At 40.3% G+C, this 18,570-nt stretch overlaps 1 protein-coding gene across 2 annotated transcripts in view; it reads right to left on the bottom strand.

Moving 5' to 3' along the window:
* PTPRU (protein tyrosine phosphatase receptor type U) overlaps positions 1-18,570 on the bottom strand; it is a 339,403-nt gene that overhangs the window by 22,861 nt on the left and 297,972 nt on the right. Inside the window, exons 22-27 of one of the 2 annotated variants that reach the window (XM_063312343.1) lie at positions 16,813-16,967; positions 11,538-11,673; positions 10,507-10,656; positions 9,939-10,115; positions 4,265-4,405; positions 557-682 (exon numbers count right to left, since the gene is read on the bottom strand). In XM_063312343.1, the coding sequence (XP_063168413.1) occupies positions 557-682; positions 4,265-4,405; positions 9,939-10,115; positions 10,507-10,656; positions 11,538-11,673; positions 16,813-16,967 (885 nt within the window). The remainder of the gene's footprint in view (positions 1-556; positions 683-4,264; positions 4,406-9,938; positions 10,116-10,506; positions 10,657-11,537; positions 11,674-16,812; positions 16,968-18,570) is intronic. The other variant, XM_063312344.1, reaches the window with a different exon arrangement.

Here is an 18,570-nt window from a genome sequence, read left to right as displayed (position 1 = left end):
AGTGGTTGCAAACTGTTTTTGATGAGATTGATGGGGGCTGTGTTAAGAGTAGCTTCAGTAGCAGTAGCTTGCAATGACTTGCAAGTCCAACTTGAAATTCCTTTTCGACTTTTCTTCCCTGAACAGCAGTTGGGTTCCATTTGGAAACTCGGCTACCTCACCTCTCACCCCCACCTCCAAATCTTCTATAAACAAAATTGCCCATTTCTTTCAGCATCATCTTGTAACCAGATCTCACTGACTATTCAATTTTATTCTGAAATCAAATTTGGCATCCCTTCCTGTGTGAAAGGTGAAAGGTCCCCTGTGCAAGCACTCCCATTAAAGAATTACAAGTGAAGAAGCCTTAAACTACAAGTCAAGAAACCAAGAAACAACTACAACATGCAGTTGTTGCTGGTGGGAAGAGAAAAGAATTGTCCCAAATCGTCACAGTGAAAACCTCTTTCCATTTCCTTTCATGATAAGTTTTTCTTTTTAAAAGAAAGCAAGCAGGTGCAGATTTCATTTTTAAAAAACGCTCTCAAAACAGTGCAGAGGTTTAGAGCAAACTCACCCGTGTTATATTCTGCACCCGGAAAAGACGGGCTACAACATCTTCATCGGTTGACCGAGATAGGTATTCCACCTGCATTGGTCCATATTGCTGAAGCCCTGGCTCTGGCCAGTATTGTAAACAAGGCTTAGAAGAGAGAGAGGAACAAACAGTGGCATGAATACCTGGCACTATATCAGTTAGATTTACTCACCTAATAAGTCACAATGCAGTGCATTTGTTTTGCAGTTAATATATTGCACAAATTCCAGCAGAGAGAGAAAAGGTAGCGGGGTGCGTTCAGGTTCTAAAGTGGAAGGCAGGAGTTGATGCATGCTTTAGTGGATTAAACTAGCCACTCTCTCTTCCCCTTCACCATGAAATCGGTTTTTTCTCTCCCCTTCCCCCAAACCTCCAAAGTTTGCCTACACTTTTATGCACACTGGTTTACCCTAACAAAGAATAATCCCCACGCTGTGGAATCGAGCAATACTTGCAATACTTTATTTCTATGTGCAGTTTTAAAAACCATCACTCCTTCCTGCACGCACCTACTCCTAGTCCCCCATTCTCTGAATAAATAAACCGCATCTGTTTTTCTCACGGGGAAACAATTCGATGTTATCGGCATCCCCTTCAGTCAAGGCTTGTTTCCAGCCAATTCAACCTAGGTTACATCAGCACAAGGTTTAATATTGCTCAGCATTGAAGTGGCAGGAAACGATCACTGATAGGAAGGACTGTAGATATCATTCATCAGGCAGCCCAAACAATGCATTGTCTACTTTGGCCATTATGCATGAGATGGCTCTCAGACCACGTTCATCTGTAAATCTTATCCCTCCGAACATACAGCACTTTATTCAGGAATAGGCATGACTCAGCAAGAGAAAATTGGTCCACTGCAGTACACAGAAGTCGTAGCCATTATGAAGGTCCTGGCTCCATGGTTCTAATTCAAGGCTTTTCCCTCCTGCTTTTTTGAATCAATGGATGCTTGCCTGTTCTCCTGATAGCACTGGGAGGCATCTGATCTACATGGACAGAATTATTCTCTCTAGCATAAGAACTGCTGTTCCTGCCTCACCAACTTCATTCCTTACAGCAACTACCAGGATGGAAAAGTGAACACAAAAAACACTGTGTTTGTCACTGCACTTTAACACAACATTTAGCTTTTCAGGCCATCCAACAGCTCAGCCCTCGCTGGATAGCAAATGTATCTGAATAATAAATGGTTATTAATGGGAGCTATAAATCTCTGCAATCATGATGCTTTCCAGACTCGGAGCCATAATTTGGGTATTACCACTTCCTCCAGCGAGACATGGTTCAAGTGAGGGATATACCCTCCAAGTCACCTTTCCAAAGCTGTTTGCAGATTTATTGACTGTTATAAATGTTCAAGATCTGGCTGAAAACAGCACTACGCACATATCCCCTAAAGAAGCCAGAGTCCAGTGATGAGCAGGATAAGATAACAAAGAAACAGAGGCAGAGTTGTATTAAGACCATATGGGGAGGAGGATGGATCTGATATGGTGGGTCTGAACAGTTCATCCATTTAAATTAGTCCATTTTCTGGGTTTGAATCATAAACTCATCAAACAGGTTGAACTCAATGCATTAAGCTGCAAACTTGCACACTACGGTTAAAACCAAGCTTAGCATGCTGTGCAGATACAGGCTGAAAGTTTTTAACTGACTTGGTTAAATGTGCTATACAACTCTGCTTGTGAAGACAAACACCGGGAGAACCAGAGTTTCTTACTTTGGATGAAAATAGTTCTGCTTCTCCTCTCTTTTCCATTTAATCTCCCCAAACTCTCAGTTTGCCCTCTTGTAACAGAGTTCACTGCTTGGATTTCCCTCTGTGTCAATTGCTTCCAGAGTTAATTTCACTCCTGAATAAACTCCCTTTGGCCCTGCGGTATTACTAGACCTCCCTGATATGGTAGCACTGAGAATAATGTTTATTTTCCTGTTCTGTTTATTAAGCACGCAGTGGTCCTCTTTAACTCAGCAAGCAAGACTGACAAAGGAATGCTCATCTTCACCCCAAGGGGGTCCTTTAATTCATTCATCTCCTTATTTCAATATCAGTAGTACGACGATAAGTTGGGTCAGTGGCACTGGAAGTGTCTGATCTTGACTCATAAAATAATCCATTTAATGAAGATGTCCATTAAGAGTCTACGATATTAATTTTATGCTTTTCAAAAAAAATCAAGCAAATTAACATTATAGACTTGTAATGGGCTCTTAAAACTGCCATGAGCTCAACAAGAATGCTTTGATGGTTTAGGGAAGGAGAATCAAACTTCCAAAATGCTCCATAGTTCGAAGATCTAGATACATAATCTATAGATCCAAAAAAATCTAAATCCATAGGATGTTTATGCCTGCCTTTGCCCTCCTGGAGCCCTTGAGCATCAACTCCCAGAATTCCCCAGAAGGCATGGTCATTGCTGAGAATTCTGGGAGGAAGTCTACACATTGGGAAGGCACCAGGTTGGAGAAGGTTGGATTACCTTTTTATCATGGCACCTAATGTCACTTAAAAGCATGCATGCTTAATCACATTTAGATACACATTTCTGGCAGCAGCCTTCCACCCATTGATTGAGCAGGCCATTCCCCTCCCACAATAGTCTTTGCTGGTCATTCAGTTGCCAGCTTCCAGCTTAGTGCACTGTGCAAACTCATTCATCTGTGATTTATTCAGCAAACCATAATGATCTGAGAAGCAATCACTGAGGCCTCTTCAAGTGACTTACAATGGCCAAATACCATTTAGCTGTCCTCCCACAAAACTATCTCACACAGTAGCCCTGGCTGACTGCGCTTTGCCCAACATCCCTCTTTTCTTTTAAAACAATAAATCTAGAGCGACTGGCTGTGACTGTTCTTTAACACTGAATGCATAACTTCCATTGGCTGGAGGGCAGCATCAGCATCTGCACAGCATGTTGATGGCAACATTCCAAAAGTTGCTCAGGCCAAAGTCAATTCTTAGCTATTTAAGGAGTGAAAAAGCAGTCTTAAGCCTATGCCGCTGCAAGCATTCTGCCTTTAAAAGCCCCAACATCTAAAGAAGCAAAAAAGGCAACCAATGTTTTAGAATCACTCTGAGGGGATCTTGGGCCATAGAAGAGGTGATGGCAGATGGCACATTTTTATTTATTTATTTATTTATTTATTTATTATTCAAATTTAATCGCCGCCCATCTCCCCCAAAAGAGGATTACCGCCCATCTCCCCCATTTTGCATCCCTAACTACCAAAGAAAGGTAAACTGATACAATGCTGGCTGGAGATTCCAGGAGTTATTATCTCAACACATCTAGGTTGGAGGACACTCCTATTTGGCTATTCCAATGCCATTTATCATTTAACTATTTCTTTTCTCCTTGTTTTAGTTCAGGGCAAGTAGATCAGAGTGCCTGCACAGTGGGCATATTTATTATTTAGATTTATATCCTGCCTTTTCTTCAGGAACTCAAAATGGGGTATAACTCTCTTCTGTAGTTTTCCCACAATAACAACCCTGTGGGGTAGGTTGAACTAAGGGTGAAAGATCCCAAATTACCTAGTGCAGTTCTATGGCTGAAGGTGGACCTGAATATTACAGTTCCTAGTGCAACACTTTAACCATTATAGATCTGGAACAAAGCTACTAGTGCAAAGAATAAGAGGTAACCATGTGACGAGTGGGTCTCTCTTACTTACCCAGGCAGAATTGGACTGGTTGAGCTGGTTTAGCATAATGATGGAGGTGCAGCCATAGTCATACACCAACCTCCAGAAATCTGTCGTGGTGTTCTGTAGGGGGTGCAAGGTTACAATAAAAGCAGCACTCTTGGTGTAGCTCTAGAGGAGAACAAAAGAGATTGGTAAAAGCAGGTAGGAAACAAGGACTGAAACAACAATCCTTCAGTGGGTATTGCAGGATTTCTCAACCTCTGCTACTTGTGTGGACTTCAACTCCCAGAATTCTGAGAGATGTAGATTTTCCTTCATCCCACCTCCCCAAAAAAGCCTTGATGTTCCATAGCCAAAGGAATGATCAAGGCTGCCCAGAAAATAACTTATAAAGAACATCCTACAGTTCTAATCCTTAATTTATGTTTTCTGCAGAGGCACAGAAGCATAACCAGACATTACCCAAGGCCCGTGTCCAAGAAGGGGGCACTTTCAATTATGCAAGCCATCTAGCCTTCTTGCTGTTCCCCTTGGCAGTAGTCTCTACAGTCTTTATTCTCTCTCCTTCTTAAAGGTGGCACAAATTTACAGTAATGCTGGGTAGAGAATTTCTCCCGCAGTTCAACAAAAGGTACATTTCACTTTTTTCAACTTAGAAGTTCTCACTGGTGCAATGTAGTGCACCTTGCACTACGTAGAGGGATAATCTGTCATTTGTCAGCAATTGTGCCCAACTTTAGCCTTAAAGAAGACCAGAGCAAAGAGACAATGAGGAAAAGGCAGGGCTTTATCCAGGGCAAGGCCCACGGAGTACAGTTTGACAAACCACCACTACTATCACACACTTATACCTCAAAAAATCCCTGGAAGCAGGATTTACTATCAGTTAGAGATCTGAGCAATTCTGCCCTGGCTTGTGCAGCATGGTGGTATTTTTTGTGGTTTCTGCTATTGGAATCTGTGTTGCTGTGCCTCATTGTAGAAGTGTAATTCTATGCCTATAGCAAGTTGTCTGCAGTGAAAAACCACAGTGCCTTGCTCCAAAGGCAGAGATCCACTGTGAATGGAACTAAACTGAGGTGTGAGCAGGGACAGAGTTATGAAAGGGTCACATTCCCATGGAGGACTTTACCTTTGGAGTCCATTGGAGATGGGCAGTTATCACAAATTTGAATGAATGAATGAAATCTCTACCAAACATTATACATTCACGCATACAGGCAATACATACATCTCAATTCTTTATTACCACATCCAAGGGGAGGGAGAAGCACACTATCTGCTCTTGGTTCTCTCTTTTTTTAAAGTTCTATTAACCAAAATCAATCTATCTTTGTTCAATGAGCAAATTCTTAATTGTCCTATGGTCAGCCTGCCCTATAATTCCTGCCCTGTGAATGGATGGGGGAGCCATGCTATAAATACGTATATGTAGGACAGGCACTTTAAGTCTTATTTCCAATAAATATTTTTTGGGGGGAGAAGGGAGAAGATATCTTGGTAGGGGGGGGGGAGGAAAAATCATGAACTTCAAGGTAAAGACTTTGCAGGGCTTGTTAGTCCTGCAAAAGAAATGCGTGCTTTTAGAGGCGCCCGCAGAGAGCGAGAGCGAGCAGACAATCCCGGTTGATGGTGCTTTTATCCTTTAGTTCTTCGACTTCCTGAAGAGTCCTTGAAGCAACACTTAGCAGCTCAAGAGACCAGATACACTGCATTTTGGAAGTAACTCCCAACTTTTCAGTTTCTCTAAAACAATGCCCCTGTGCTCTAACTCTTCTTGACTCTCTTTGCATTCTACTTTTTTCTTAATGAACGTTGTGATCAGAGCCAGATCAAGCCTGGTGGGTTCTGGATTAGCTGGCTGCACTGGGCCTCCTACTTGGCTCACAGGCCATTGTGCGTGCACTCACATAAGCAGTAAGAAAACTATTGGATAACTACTGTTTACTGCATATTTTAGTGACAAATATCTTCTGCTTACTTGCTTTCTATAGGGAGAAATCAGCAGTCTGGGAAAGCAAACCAAAAGGAGGTTTTAATAAACCAGGAAGTCCCTTCTGCAGACAAGTGTTTACTCGATTATCACAATGATCAAGGCCTTGAAAATCTTCCTTATGAAAACACACTAAAAGATTTGGGATTCTTTTGCTTAGAAGAAGTTATTTAGGGAAGACATAATCTCTACCAAACATTGTACATGGTATATAAAATTTTCCTGCATGGTATAAAAGTCACGGATAGATAAATCGTTTCTTCCTCTCTTAAAATACTAGGACTAGGAGTTATCTAATGAAGCTGAAGTTGATTAGAAGGAACTTTAAAAAGAAAAAAGAAAATAAGCTTTACAGAGACTATAATTAACGGGTGGAAGTCATTATCACAGATATGGCCACTAATTTGGATGGCCTGAGAAGGGGCCTAGATAACTTCATGGGGGACATGAAGTTATCAAGGTCTATCAATGGCTATTAGCCTTAAAGAATCAGTGTTGTCTCCAGATTGGGATAATATGCCTCCAAATACAACTTGCAAAGGAACATCTCCTTCTTGTAAGCACTCCAGAGCCATCTGCTTGATGACCGCAAGAAACAATATGCTGGAGTAAGTTGAACCTTACCTAATCCAACAAGGCCATTCTTGTATTAGGTCTGCCCACCAATCTTAACTGTGACTTAGTTGGTTAAAAGCACTGAACAGTAGGAGCTTGAGATGACTGAGATAAAGGTAGGAGCGATCGTTTAGATGATTGATCAGAGTCATGCCTGGGTCTTAAATACTGATGAGATGTGGAGGAGAGAAAGTAGGTTTTATAAAACTGTGAGCAGGGCTGCTGTCTCTTTTAGCCTAACCTTTTGGGAAATATCCACAATATTGTACGTTTTTGAAAACAAATATTTCTGTTGGTTGGGGGCTGCAATCCAAACATTGGACATGCCCTAATAAAGTAGGTAGAGCCAGGACAATAGCTAAAGCTTATTAGATTTAATCAAATCAAAATTAAGTGCAGCTGATAGGACTTCTTCGTGGACCTAATGATTGTTCCGTTCAGTAACATTAAAAATAGTGTTTCATGGACAACTTTTACAGATACTCAAGGCACCCCGTCCTAGGTCTAGATTCACAATAATGCTCCATTAAAATACCCATGAATGAAATAGTTGCCCTCTGCTCAAATACGTTTTTAAAACACAGTTTTTAAAGGAACAAGGATAGAAGAAATAAGGTTCTGAATAGATTCGGAAGGAGAGTTTTCCCTCACTGAATCAGCCTAAATCAAATCCTGATCAAATCATTTCAGGCTTTGGTGGTAAAAAAAAAAAAAAAGATCTAGAAAAAACATACAGATTAAGCTCTTCACCCTTGACGATCCAGTTTCCTTTGGAGCATTACATGGTGACAGGCTTTCAAAGTGATTGCTCCCCTTCTTCCTAGTAAACTGACACTTCCCTTGGTTAATTGAAAGAGGTCATTGATTATTTTAGGCAATCTGGCTTTATTTGGCCTTACCCTAACCTGGAAGCTAACATACTGTTTGTTTGTATGACACTTTGGCATAAAATAATACAACCAGTCAGACTGACTAGGCACAAGAATGCTATCAAAATGGATTCAATCTATTGGAGTTTTGGTGGAGGTGATGATGTAATCTGAAAGTCAGAACAGGCACTTTTCAGCTCAACAGGAAGCCAACGGAAAGCAATAAAATGGCTTTCTAAAATCCCAGAGAGCCACTGTTGGTCCATATCACTGATACTTGGCTATATGGGGCAATGTTCTGAGTTGCTTGCTAGGTCCCTCTATTTGCCAAATTATAAGTGCAAGCAGCTCCAACAGCAACAGATGCTGGGACTGTAATTCCACCACATCTAGAGAAATGTTTCTCAAGCTTGGCAACTTTAAGATGGGTGGACTTCGACTCAACGCGCCAGCTGGGGAATTCTGGGAATTGAAGTTGAGAAACATTGATCTAGAGCATGAGTGAGCAACCTTTTGACAGCTGGAGAGCACCCTTACAATGTTTTGAGAGGATGAGGGCCACTGTGGTGGGGCTAGGACAGTCCCTTTGCACTGGTTGCTGAATGCTCAGACATTCAGGAAGCAAGACAGCATTGCAGGGAACTGGCAAGTCAAGGGGAACTCAGCTTGCACAGTCCCTCTTTTTATTCATTTCCTGTATGAATATGGGGAATGAGCAAAAAGGACTGATAGACACTTCTGATTTGCTTCCTCTCCTTTGCCCCCATTTTCTGCCAGGCTTTGCTGCACATTCCTACAGTAAGAAAGGAAGGCAAGGGCAGTTCTCAAATCAGATGCTGAGAACTCTTTTTTCCTTCAGCTCTGTTAAAAGCATTTCCCAATAATTCTGGTTGTTATTTTAGCCTGTTTACTTGAAAAGGAACCTCTATGGAGAAGGAAGGAAGGAAGGAAGGAAGGAAGGAAGGAAGGAAGGAAGGAAGGAAGGAAGGAAGGAAGGAAGGAAGGAAGGAAGGAAGGAAGGAAGGAACAGTGCCAGAGGCAACAATAATAAAAAGGGACTTTAAATAAAATAAAGAGACATAGGCCAAATCACCAAAATTAAAACTCAAATTATCAAAGGACTGAAATTAAAAATGAACTGCTAAAGGTTCAAAACTGACTAAGTACCCTGCATCAAAAATGCCAAGGGACAAATAGTATTTATATAGGAAGAAAGCAAGTATTCCCAAGGGTTAGGGTCCTCTGCAGCATTTGGAGAGATTCTTGGCATCCTTGCAAAATACTACAACTAGCCATGGTCAGTGGGATCAGTCAAAAAGCAGCCATTCCCCATAAGGCAAACTGATGAGGCTAAAAGAGAGACAATTTGTCCTATGCTCTAAATTAAAGGGAGGTACAAGGGCTGGCTTCTATTGTACAACACCAAGTCTCAGAGATGTACAGTATTAACCAGGAAATGAACTCTAAGGCAAAGATGGGATCTAACTGCCAAATGTCAATTTTATTTATTTAATTTCTATCGCCACCCATCTCAACAAGTGACTCCTATCATCATATGCCCCTACACAAGACCCAACAAAATATTAATTTGATAGACTACTTAGTGAGTTTCAGAGAGGTACTGATCAACAGTCAATTTCATTTGAGTTAAAAAAAGAAAAACTGAAATAATCCAGCTAGGTGGCAGCACTTAGCCGGCTGTGGCTAAACTGAGAAAACTTTGCAGGCTTTATCAGCTGAGATTGACTAACAAGGGCAACTAAATTACTAGTTCAGGTTGATTTTTTTTTTCTCCTGATGGAAATTTTGTAGTGATTTTCTAAAAGAAACTTTATTTAAAGCTTTGAGCTTTTTATACTTTTGTTCCTAAAGCTTTGTTTCCAAAACTTTTCTAAGTCCTATAAAAGTTTTCTTTGGATTCTGCTTTCCCAGCATCCAGTTTTGGAACCTAACCTTGCAGGTTAAGGTTGATGTAGGAAATTATGAAAGGACTGAAATGGAAAACAATTGGCCAAATGTTTTTATCAAGTTATACAATTGTGCAAAACTTTTAATTAGATACATTGTTTTACTGTTTTATTGTTTTCCTTTTTCCTGATAATGAATTGTTGGACTAAATTATTTTTCTTCTGTTGTAAAGGCTGGTCAAAGACCGTAATAAAGGTATTTGAATTTGAAAACCATTGGCCAATGACTTTCCCACCCAATCCCTGTCATCACTTACGTCAGTTAAGGCCGCGTTGATGTAGTTGTTGCTGTCCCCATCCATGGAGATCAAAAAAGGGAGGCACCGGTCTGGAGGCAGCACATCCATGCTCCGATTCTTTTCCCGATTACGTGGTAGAAGGGCAATGCTGCACTCCTCCACATCCAGGTGGGGTGTTACAGAATTCAGAGTCTGCTGGACACGAGGAAACCAGGTCAGGCAGCATTTTATAATCTTATTGGCAGATGAAATTTAGCACTACAGCTATACACTCTCTATTTTAAAAGAAGAAAAAATTTTATTCAAAGTCCCGTGTGATCTAGGAAAGGCTGTAGTTCAAAACACATAGATGTGTCTCCCAGGGCTGAACATAAGAAGAGGCCTGCTGTATCAAGCCAAGGCCCATCTCAGCCCAGCATTTGGTCAAACAGATGCTTCTCGAATGCTCACAAGTGGGCAACAGAGACATACCCTTCGATCGTTATTATTTCCCTGTAAGTGGCATTTGGAATCATGCCTCAGGGGAGCTCGTGAGCATTGTAAAGAGCCCTTGATTCAAGAAAGCCTCCAATTTTCATTCACTCACCTGGAATTCCTCCCGCAGCTGGGATGAGTTGCTCTGTGGATCTATCCTAACCATCTCTTTGTATGTAGGTCTGAACTCACTGAGGGGGATGCTGGTTTCTCCACAAAGACAGGCTTCCAAGATGGCATCATGGATGAAGACATATTGCTCCTTTAGTATGAATGAAGGAATGGAAGTCTTGTTAAGGACATTTGCATTGCATTATTTACATGTCACTTCTCAATCGAAATGATCAAAATGGTTTAAAGCAGACTTGAAAACAGCAAGGAACAATACTGAAATCAACTCTGGTTGTAACACATTTCCTTCCCAAAAGATCGTTTGGGGCCATTCTAGAAGACCTCCAAGGTCTCTTTCAACCCTATGATTCTATGAACACTACAAGAACAAGCAAACCTAATACATAAGATTAGAGGGGAACAGAAGAGAAATATTCTTTTCTCCAGACACATATTTCTCTTCTCCCCACTAGATCCCTTTGATCACTTAAACGCTTATGGGAATGGGCTTTCTGTGGTTCAACAGACGTTCTGTGAGAGCTGGACCACTGTCTTAGGCCATTCTGAATAATATGTTTATTTGGGAGTAGCATATCATGTGAACCCAGCACTTGTGTTTGGTTAATCTGGGTAACACCAGCTTCTTCTGAGTATGGCTGATTTAGATAGGGAGGCATTTATAGCAGTGACATGGCAGACACTACATAGGATAAAAGATCCCAATTAAAACTGGGAAAGGCCCTTATTAGAACTTGTAAAGTCCTTTGTCTAGCTAGTAAAGATACAAAGCTACATGGACAGAATAGGAGCCAGTAAAGGGCAAATAAACCATCTTGAAAGGAGAGAATCTTATTTAATTAATCTGTTGCAATGCTGTTTTACCAAAATTCTGCACAGTAAAACCTCTCCTGACAAACTATGGAATCCATCTGCTCTGACTATGCCACAAAGAATACATACCAAGCAACAAAGGAGGCTTTCAAACTTACCTGGAACAATGCACTTTGCCCTATCCCATCCCAATAAACTCACTTCTGTCTGAATCATGTTGATTCTCCGTGAGCACAGAGTCTTCACACAATTGTAAATGTCTACAACTCCTTCACACTCAGCCATATCCAGCATTACATCCAGGACAATGTAGCAGCCTGTCCGCCCAGTGCCAGCACTGCAGAGGTTTGAGGATGTGGGAGAAAGAAGAAATACTTTAACTGTCAGAACTGAGTATTAAATGTGGAAATTTCTCTATATTTGCTTCATGAATTCATACAGTTTTTAGCCCTTTTCCAGATACAAAAGTTTTAACCTTTGGAAACTTAATAGAGTCCAAAAGTTGGAATATATTTCAGATTCCTTAGAAGGCCTACCTACGAGTGCTAGATTTAAGGCTAAGTCAATAGAAACATTTCCTTTGAAAGTATCATAGTGCACAAAAGCCATTATGGAAGAGAATTTCTAATCAAGGGTGGAGTGGGGAGTTCAAGCACTTATTTACTGACAAGGTATGCCAAAGTTTATGTCTGAATGTCCTATCTGTCACTGTAAGACACAATCCTCTCTCCAGTCTTCCTGGCTGCCCTTGTGTCCATTAAATCTCCAGGAGACATCCTTAGACAATTCTCCCATTAGACCTTTTTCAGTAGTGGTACTGTTGTTACCATGAGCAAGGAATCCTGGCATAGAGTAATTGTTGGAGACAGGTGTCTGGAGCAAGCCATGAATTCAACCAAATGACAAAAAAAAAATGTATCATGACATGATGATGCAACCTCTGCCCCTTCTGTAGTTATATGCAGTGTTGCAATGCTCATGAAAAAGGGGTGGAATTTGCATCCCTTTTGTGATATGACAATGAACATGTCATCATGTGCCTCCTGTTGTTCTCTCTCTGGACACCCCCAGTTGAATATATTTCCTGGAGCAAATTCAGAGAAATCTCTACTCAGTTGTTCTGCTCACAGATTTAGTGCAGAATTTCATCATTAGTGTTGGCATTAGTATTAGTACCAATCAAAGCACAGTATTAGTAATTAGTATTAATATCCAGCTCTAGCTTTTCCTGTTATGAAAGACAAGGGCTGGAGATAGCTGGCTGCAAAGAATGAGACTGGCACTCCTTATGTGGGGTGCTGGCCTCAACCAATGCTGATATGCATCTCCCAATACCCTTCTAGAGAACAAGGGACTCTCCAGTTGTAGAAATGTCCTCAAGCCACAGAAATACTCTGATCCTTAATTCTACATTATGTGGCGAGTCCAACTGATACTTCTTTTAGCATAGACAGCAAACAGAAGTTTTCTCCCTGCACAGAACAGCCCCAGGCTAATACAGATCTTTGATATTTATGTACAGAAAGAATCACATCTGTTAGAGATTTTTAAAAGAATCCACTGTAATGCTACTTAAAACAGCCTTGCACTTTCTTAAAGGAAACTTGCCTGTAGCATATGGTTGACCCAGGTTTCTCCGGTTAGAAGCCCCACCCATCAAAGTCATTAGCAAAGGTCCGAATGCATCACAACGGACCCCCTTCTCCCCTTTTCCACTGTAGCTTTAAAACCCTCAAATATACTAATTTCTGGGGCTGATGAATCACTTGCTGTGATTCTCAATGATTGCATGCTGAGGAAACTAATTATACTCGTCCCTGATGAATGAATACTGATGAAGCAATTGGAGGCCAAAATAAAAAAGTGTCTGTGTTCATGGTGGGAGGAAATTCCCCAGCTTTCATTCATCAGTCCTTTCTTGTTATCTAGCCCAGAAAGAACCATGGAGCAAAAAATTACCCAGAATGCCTATAAAGCTCAGCTGAACATTTAGAAGGGAGAGATTCCACATTGTGTGTACTGTATGAAGCCTAAGACTGCTGTGCAAGCAAAACTTGAAAAGCAGGTGTGATGGTCTCCCCCACCATCTCGGAAGCTTATGGGGCAAGTTAGGGCATATACACTGGTGTGTAGCTAACTATAAGAGAAATAAGACAGGTAAAGAAGCCAATGCTTTGAGGCCTGGGTTCAGACATGGAACATTACTGTAATCTATATACTACTAAAACTCACTGTGTTTATCTGTTTGCACTCTCAAGTTAGCCCAAATGGTGCATTATACCAGAACAATTTTTGAATCAAAGTACTTAAAATCCGCTAACTTAAAGAACGCATAAAAAATCCGGGACCCCGTTACTCCTGTGGAATTGAAATTTCCATGATGTTCAGACCAGTTTTATTTGCAAAGTTGTGGCCATTGCAGTGTCCCCACGTTCACGTGATCATGATTTCCGATGCTCCCTGCCCGCTGCCCACAAGCAGAGTCAATGGGGAAGTCAGAAGTCGCTCCTGCTCCCACTGCTTTTTTGCCTGCCCATGGTCATTCTGTTTATCTGTTTAGGTAAGTAAATATTTATTGACTTATTATTGAAGTTTGTTTGCCACTACAATTATTTTTCAATTTATGATACTCTTCTTAGATGACCACGGGACTGTCCAGCATTGGGGTAAAAAAAATATATGGTCAGCCTAAAATTCATTGTTCATTCTGGTCACATCAGACGGCACTACCTTTCTCTCAGATGATGACCCAATGGGTCATAGGGCTGTCTAGTAATAATTAAAAAGCACCACAACAGAAACTGCTTCCTGCTATGCCCATATCTGAACACAAGACCATCTATCTTTCTATCAAGGAGAGCCAAGGGTTGAGAATTGTTTATATGTTGAAGGAAATACACATACAGTAAGCTAAAATGTTCGCCATGTTCTGGGTTGCAGGCAGGGGTATCCATGGGTAGAGGGGGGATTTTAAAAAGTCAAGATTGTGGTGGGTATAAAAAAGGGGTATGCTCTCAATGACATGGCTGTGGCCTCCATCTTTTTGACCCCCACTGCATACATCCCTAGCTGCTGGTTTTCACATATTCAATTCCACCCCTTGGGGGTGGAGTTTAAAAAAATACTACTCCTGTGCTGAAATATTACTCTGCCCTTTTTTTTCCTACTAATTCTCATTCCATTTGCTTAAGATGAGTTTGTTCTTTGACATTGCATTCAAAGGAGAAGTACATTTCAGAAAAAGTACCACAAATGCAACTGTTTGTTTTTAAAAAGCTTTCATTTAACTGTACCACAGTCAACAAAATATGGCACATTTTAAAAATCAGAAAGCGAAGTCCCAAAAAGTGATACGTAAATAAATTCCTGTGTTTTGGGGGAATATGCATAAAGACATCTGTAATTTCAAATAGTGATACAAAATGTTTCTATATAAAAATAAAAATATTTGCACAGATGGAGGCAACTGGGAATACTTTGCTGTTTTAACTTAAAAACTGGGGATCAAATGTGAATAAAACAGTTTTGAATTAATGGATTATTGCTTGTGTCTTAATCTTTTATCGAATCCTATTTTCTACACTTTTAAGAATCACTGATCCAAGGAAAAATGTACTTCAATTTTCCAGTGTTTTGCTATTGTAAATCTGTCAGCCAACTATACAAGCTTAATTAATTTCTTGTATTGCACCATTTTATATGCTCTGGGAAAATGGACCATAACATTATACTGCTGTGTTTTGTTTTGTTTTTTGCTCCCCCCACCCCACTTCACCCAAAACTTTCTATTAAAATGCACAATTAAATGGTCGATGCCACTGGAGAAGTTATGTACCAATTGGATTGCAACCCCTCCAACATACTCTAGAAAGACTATGGTTAATATATTACAATTCTAAGGGGGTTAGTACCATCTATCAATTATTTTCATAATGTATTCTTGATGACTTGTCAAAATACATTTACAATAATTTGATTTAGTAAAGAGTTCCAAGCCCATTTCTCATACTTCAAGATTTTCAAGAGAGCCTCTTATAATTTATATAAAAGTTTTATATAACATTGGAGAACTTCCTTTGATTTTAAATCACATTAACATTGGTAGTGTTCTTGACGGCACACGCTCATGATCTTAAGAATTTTTTTGTACTTGTTTCATTCAAAACTAAGTTAGAACTTGGAGCAAATTCTTCTGCAAAATATATTCAGCAGAAATAGAGCATCTTTCAAGAATACATCTTCTAATCCTATAAAGCTGTCTATCTTCCCATTCCTTGATCATATTTATCCTTCAGTTTAAAATGTGGGTGATCAAGAAATGGGAAGAGAGGGGAGGGTGAAGGGACAGAATTTGGTCCTACTTTTTCCATTTTTTTTAATCCAGTGAGAATTGGATATGTGATAGTAGATATTAATTTCTTAATATCAGGGAGGGACAGTATTGCCCAAATAGACTGAAAATCCAACACTAATGCAATTTGTATGCACTGAATGTTTTTTGAGTTCTGAATAAAGTGAGTTAGTTATTTGAACTAAAAACCAATACCTAGCCCTTTGCCTTCTTTTTCTGGATGCTAGTTTTTTATAATTATTTATACACAACTACAGTGCAGACTTCTATAAAAATCATTTATATCATTCTTTGCCACCTACAAAATCAAGTAATAGAGAAAGGATTTGTACGTGTTTGAAACAAATACAGCTGGATGAGAAAATAATCGTTCTAGTTGTGGCTGCAGTATTTGGCCAAATAATGATAAAGATGTTGACTTAAATTCTGCTTTGATCTTTCACAAGAGAGGACTACAACTGTATTTCTTTAAGTGATAACAAACTTTTCTAATAATTACTCCCAACTATTAAATCCAACTGGGCCATAGTGAACTCCATTAAGTATTTGGAGATATTTTTATCCATCTTGATTAATACAGTAGGTTATTTAGTGGCATTTCACTGTGCAATCATCTTTCCCATAGCCTGGACTTTTCCTGTTTCCCATACTACCACTGAGTCCCAAGGGAAAACCTCAAGAACTTTTCCCATGGCCCTTTTTCAGACTAGGAATTGTGAGCAGGCACAGAGACTTCAGCACAAAACAAAGATGTGTCACAGAAAACAGAACTAACCATTGCATCTTTCATATTCATCTCTTCTGAATGCAGCATACCCTTTTCTTGAGGGGGGGATTTTTGATAATTTTGGAATCAGGGAATGATGAATAAGAGTGGACTCCATTCAGTGATGCCCAATAGTGCATTGAAGAAATTTGGGGTTAGTGGCTTTCTCCCATTAAAATTATGGCACATTTCCTATGTGGTCCTGTTCATAATAAGGCCAATTTCTTACTGTAGGTTTGTTTTCACTGATCCTCACTAAAATACTGTATACAGTATATTTTCCCACATTCTGTCATGAAGACCCTTTGCTTGCCAAAATAAACAACCACAAAATTAACAGCTATTATTCTTGGACTTACCTGCAGTGAATAACAATGGGTCCTGCATCAGGAGGTGTAGAAGCTTTGACTCTGCGAATGAATGCCAGCAGGCCGGTGGCATGGTAAGGTACCCCATGTTCTGGCCATGATGTGAAGTGGAACTGCTTAACTTCATGCCTTGCTGAATAGCCCCTCTGCAAGTAATAAGAGTGAGACAGAGGACAAAGTGAAGACTATCTTATATATGGTCTAGTGGTTAAAGGCATCAGACTAGAAATTGGGAGACTGAGTTCTAGTCCCGCCTTAGGCACGAAGCCAGCTGGGTGACTGAGCCAGTTTCTCAGCCCTAAGGAGAAGGCAATAGCAAACCATTTCTGAAAATGTTACCAAGGAAACTGCATGGAATTGTCCATGTGGTTACCAGGAGTCAAGATTGACTCAAAGACGAGAGAGAGACAGCAGACAGACAGACTAGTGTTCTTTCACAGAATCAAATTATCTGCACTGTTGGCACCCAGAGCAGCTTGTAGTTGACCTGAGGCTGGCTGGCTTCATGCCCAAGGCGGGACTAGAACTCACAGACTCCTGGCCTTCCGGTTTCTAGCCTGATGCTTTAACCACTGCACCAAACTGGCTCTCTGAGCCATAATCCTCCTTTAATTAGGATATTCCAGTCATCCCATTCTTCCAGTTCGTATCAGTATAAGTTCAGACTGTACATACGTATAGCTTGCCTTGATCACAGTCAGCAAAGTGCATTAAGAAAAAGGAAATCTATCTTAACTACAGAGGATTTTTCATAATCAAATAGAAAGCAAGGTATTTAGCAGGATCCAGCAGATTAGAATTGCCAGCTTTTTAAAACCAGAAGATAAAATTAAATTCACAGTGCACAAAGTTAACTACTACAACAACAACAAAATTGTCTAATACACACTAAATTAAGTTCATCTTGGTTAACTATCAAAGGCAAATGAAGTTCTGGTTGCTGATGCAAAGGAAACCGTCTGGTGTTTTCTAGCTTCACCTGTGGCAAGTGTGATTATGGATGCTACAGTTTACTTGTGGTGACAGACAGTAGATTACCAGCACATTATTGCATTGAATCCAGCATGAAAGAATGGAATGTATCATGCCTTCTCTTTGGGGAATACAATCTAGAAAATAAGTGTTTTCTTCTTATTGCAGCCGCTCAGATCAGGGAAGTCAAGGAAATTTGGGGAGATAGTTACTCTAGTTCACCAGATTGAGGTGAAGAACTGAGGAATCACCAGACTGAGGTGAGGAAGGGAGAGAACCAGGGAGGGAAACTGGAACAAGAAATACAACAATACAAAGAAATGCAACAACGAATGAATTTCCGTCACAAAAATGAGCTTACTCAAGGACTGAAGGCCATGCTCTCTGTTCTCCTTTGCGCATTGCATCCTAAATCGCTTATCTTTACTACAATAGAATGCATTCTTGCTGAGCTGCTGTCATGCAGACTTAATATGCTCAGAAGACTACTCGCTTCTAGGTTTCCTCATTACTAGGTTCAAGCTTTCTGATGGGGAAGTCCCAAATCCCTGATTAAGGGCTCCTTCTACTGAAAACTACAGTAAATACCTTGAAATGATTACAGGGCAACTAGATCCCTGAGGGTCTTTGGTACTTCGCTTGAAACAAGGTTGTCATTTAACATTCTTCCAGATGAAGGAGAGGCGGGTGAATTACAATTGTGGTTGTCCCAAGGTTGAACAGTTACAATTGCTCAATAATTGCATGAACCTTTCAACCCTGTCTACAAGATAAAAA

The sequence above is a fragment of the Candoia aspera genome, chromosome 10 (genome assembly GCF_035149785.1).
Source record: "Candoia aspera isolate rCanAsp1 chromosome 10, rCanAsp1.hap2, whole genome shotgun sequence".
NCBI lineage: Eukaryota > Metazoa > Chordata > Lepidosauria > Squamata > Boidae > Candoia > Candoia aspera.
The sequence above is the reverse complement of the archived record's forward strand: the minus strand, read 5'-3'. Positions and strand labels throughout refer to the sequence as shown.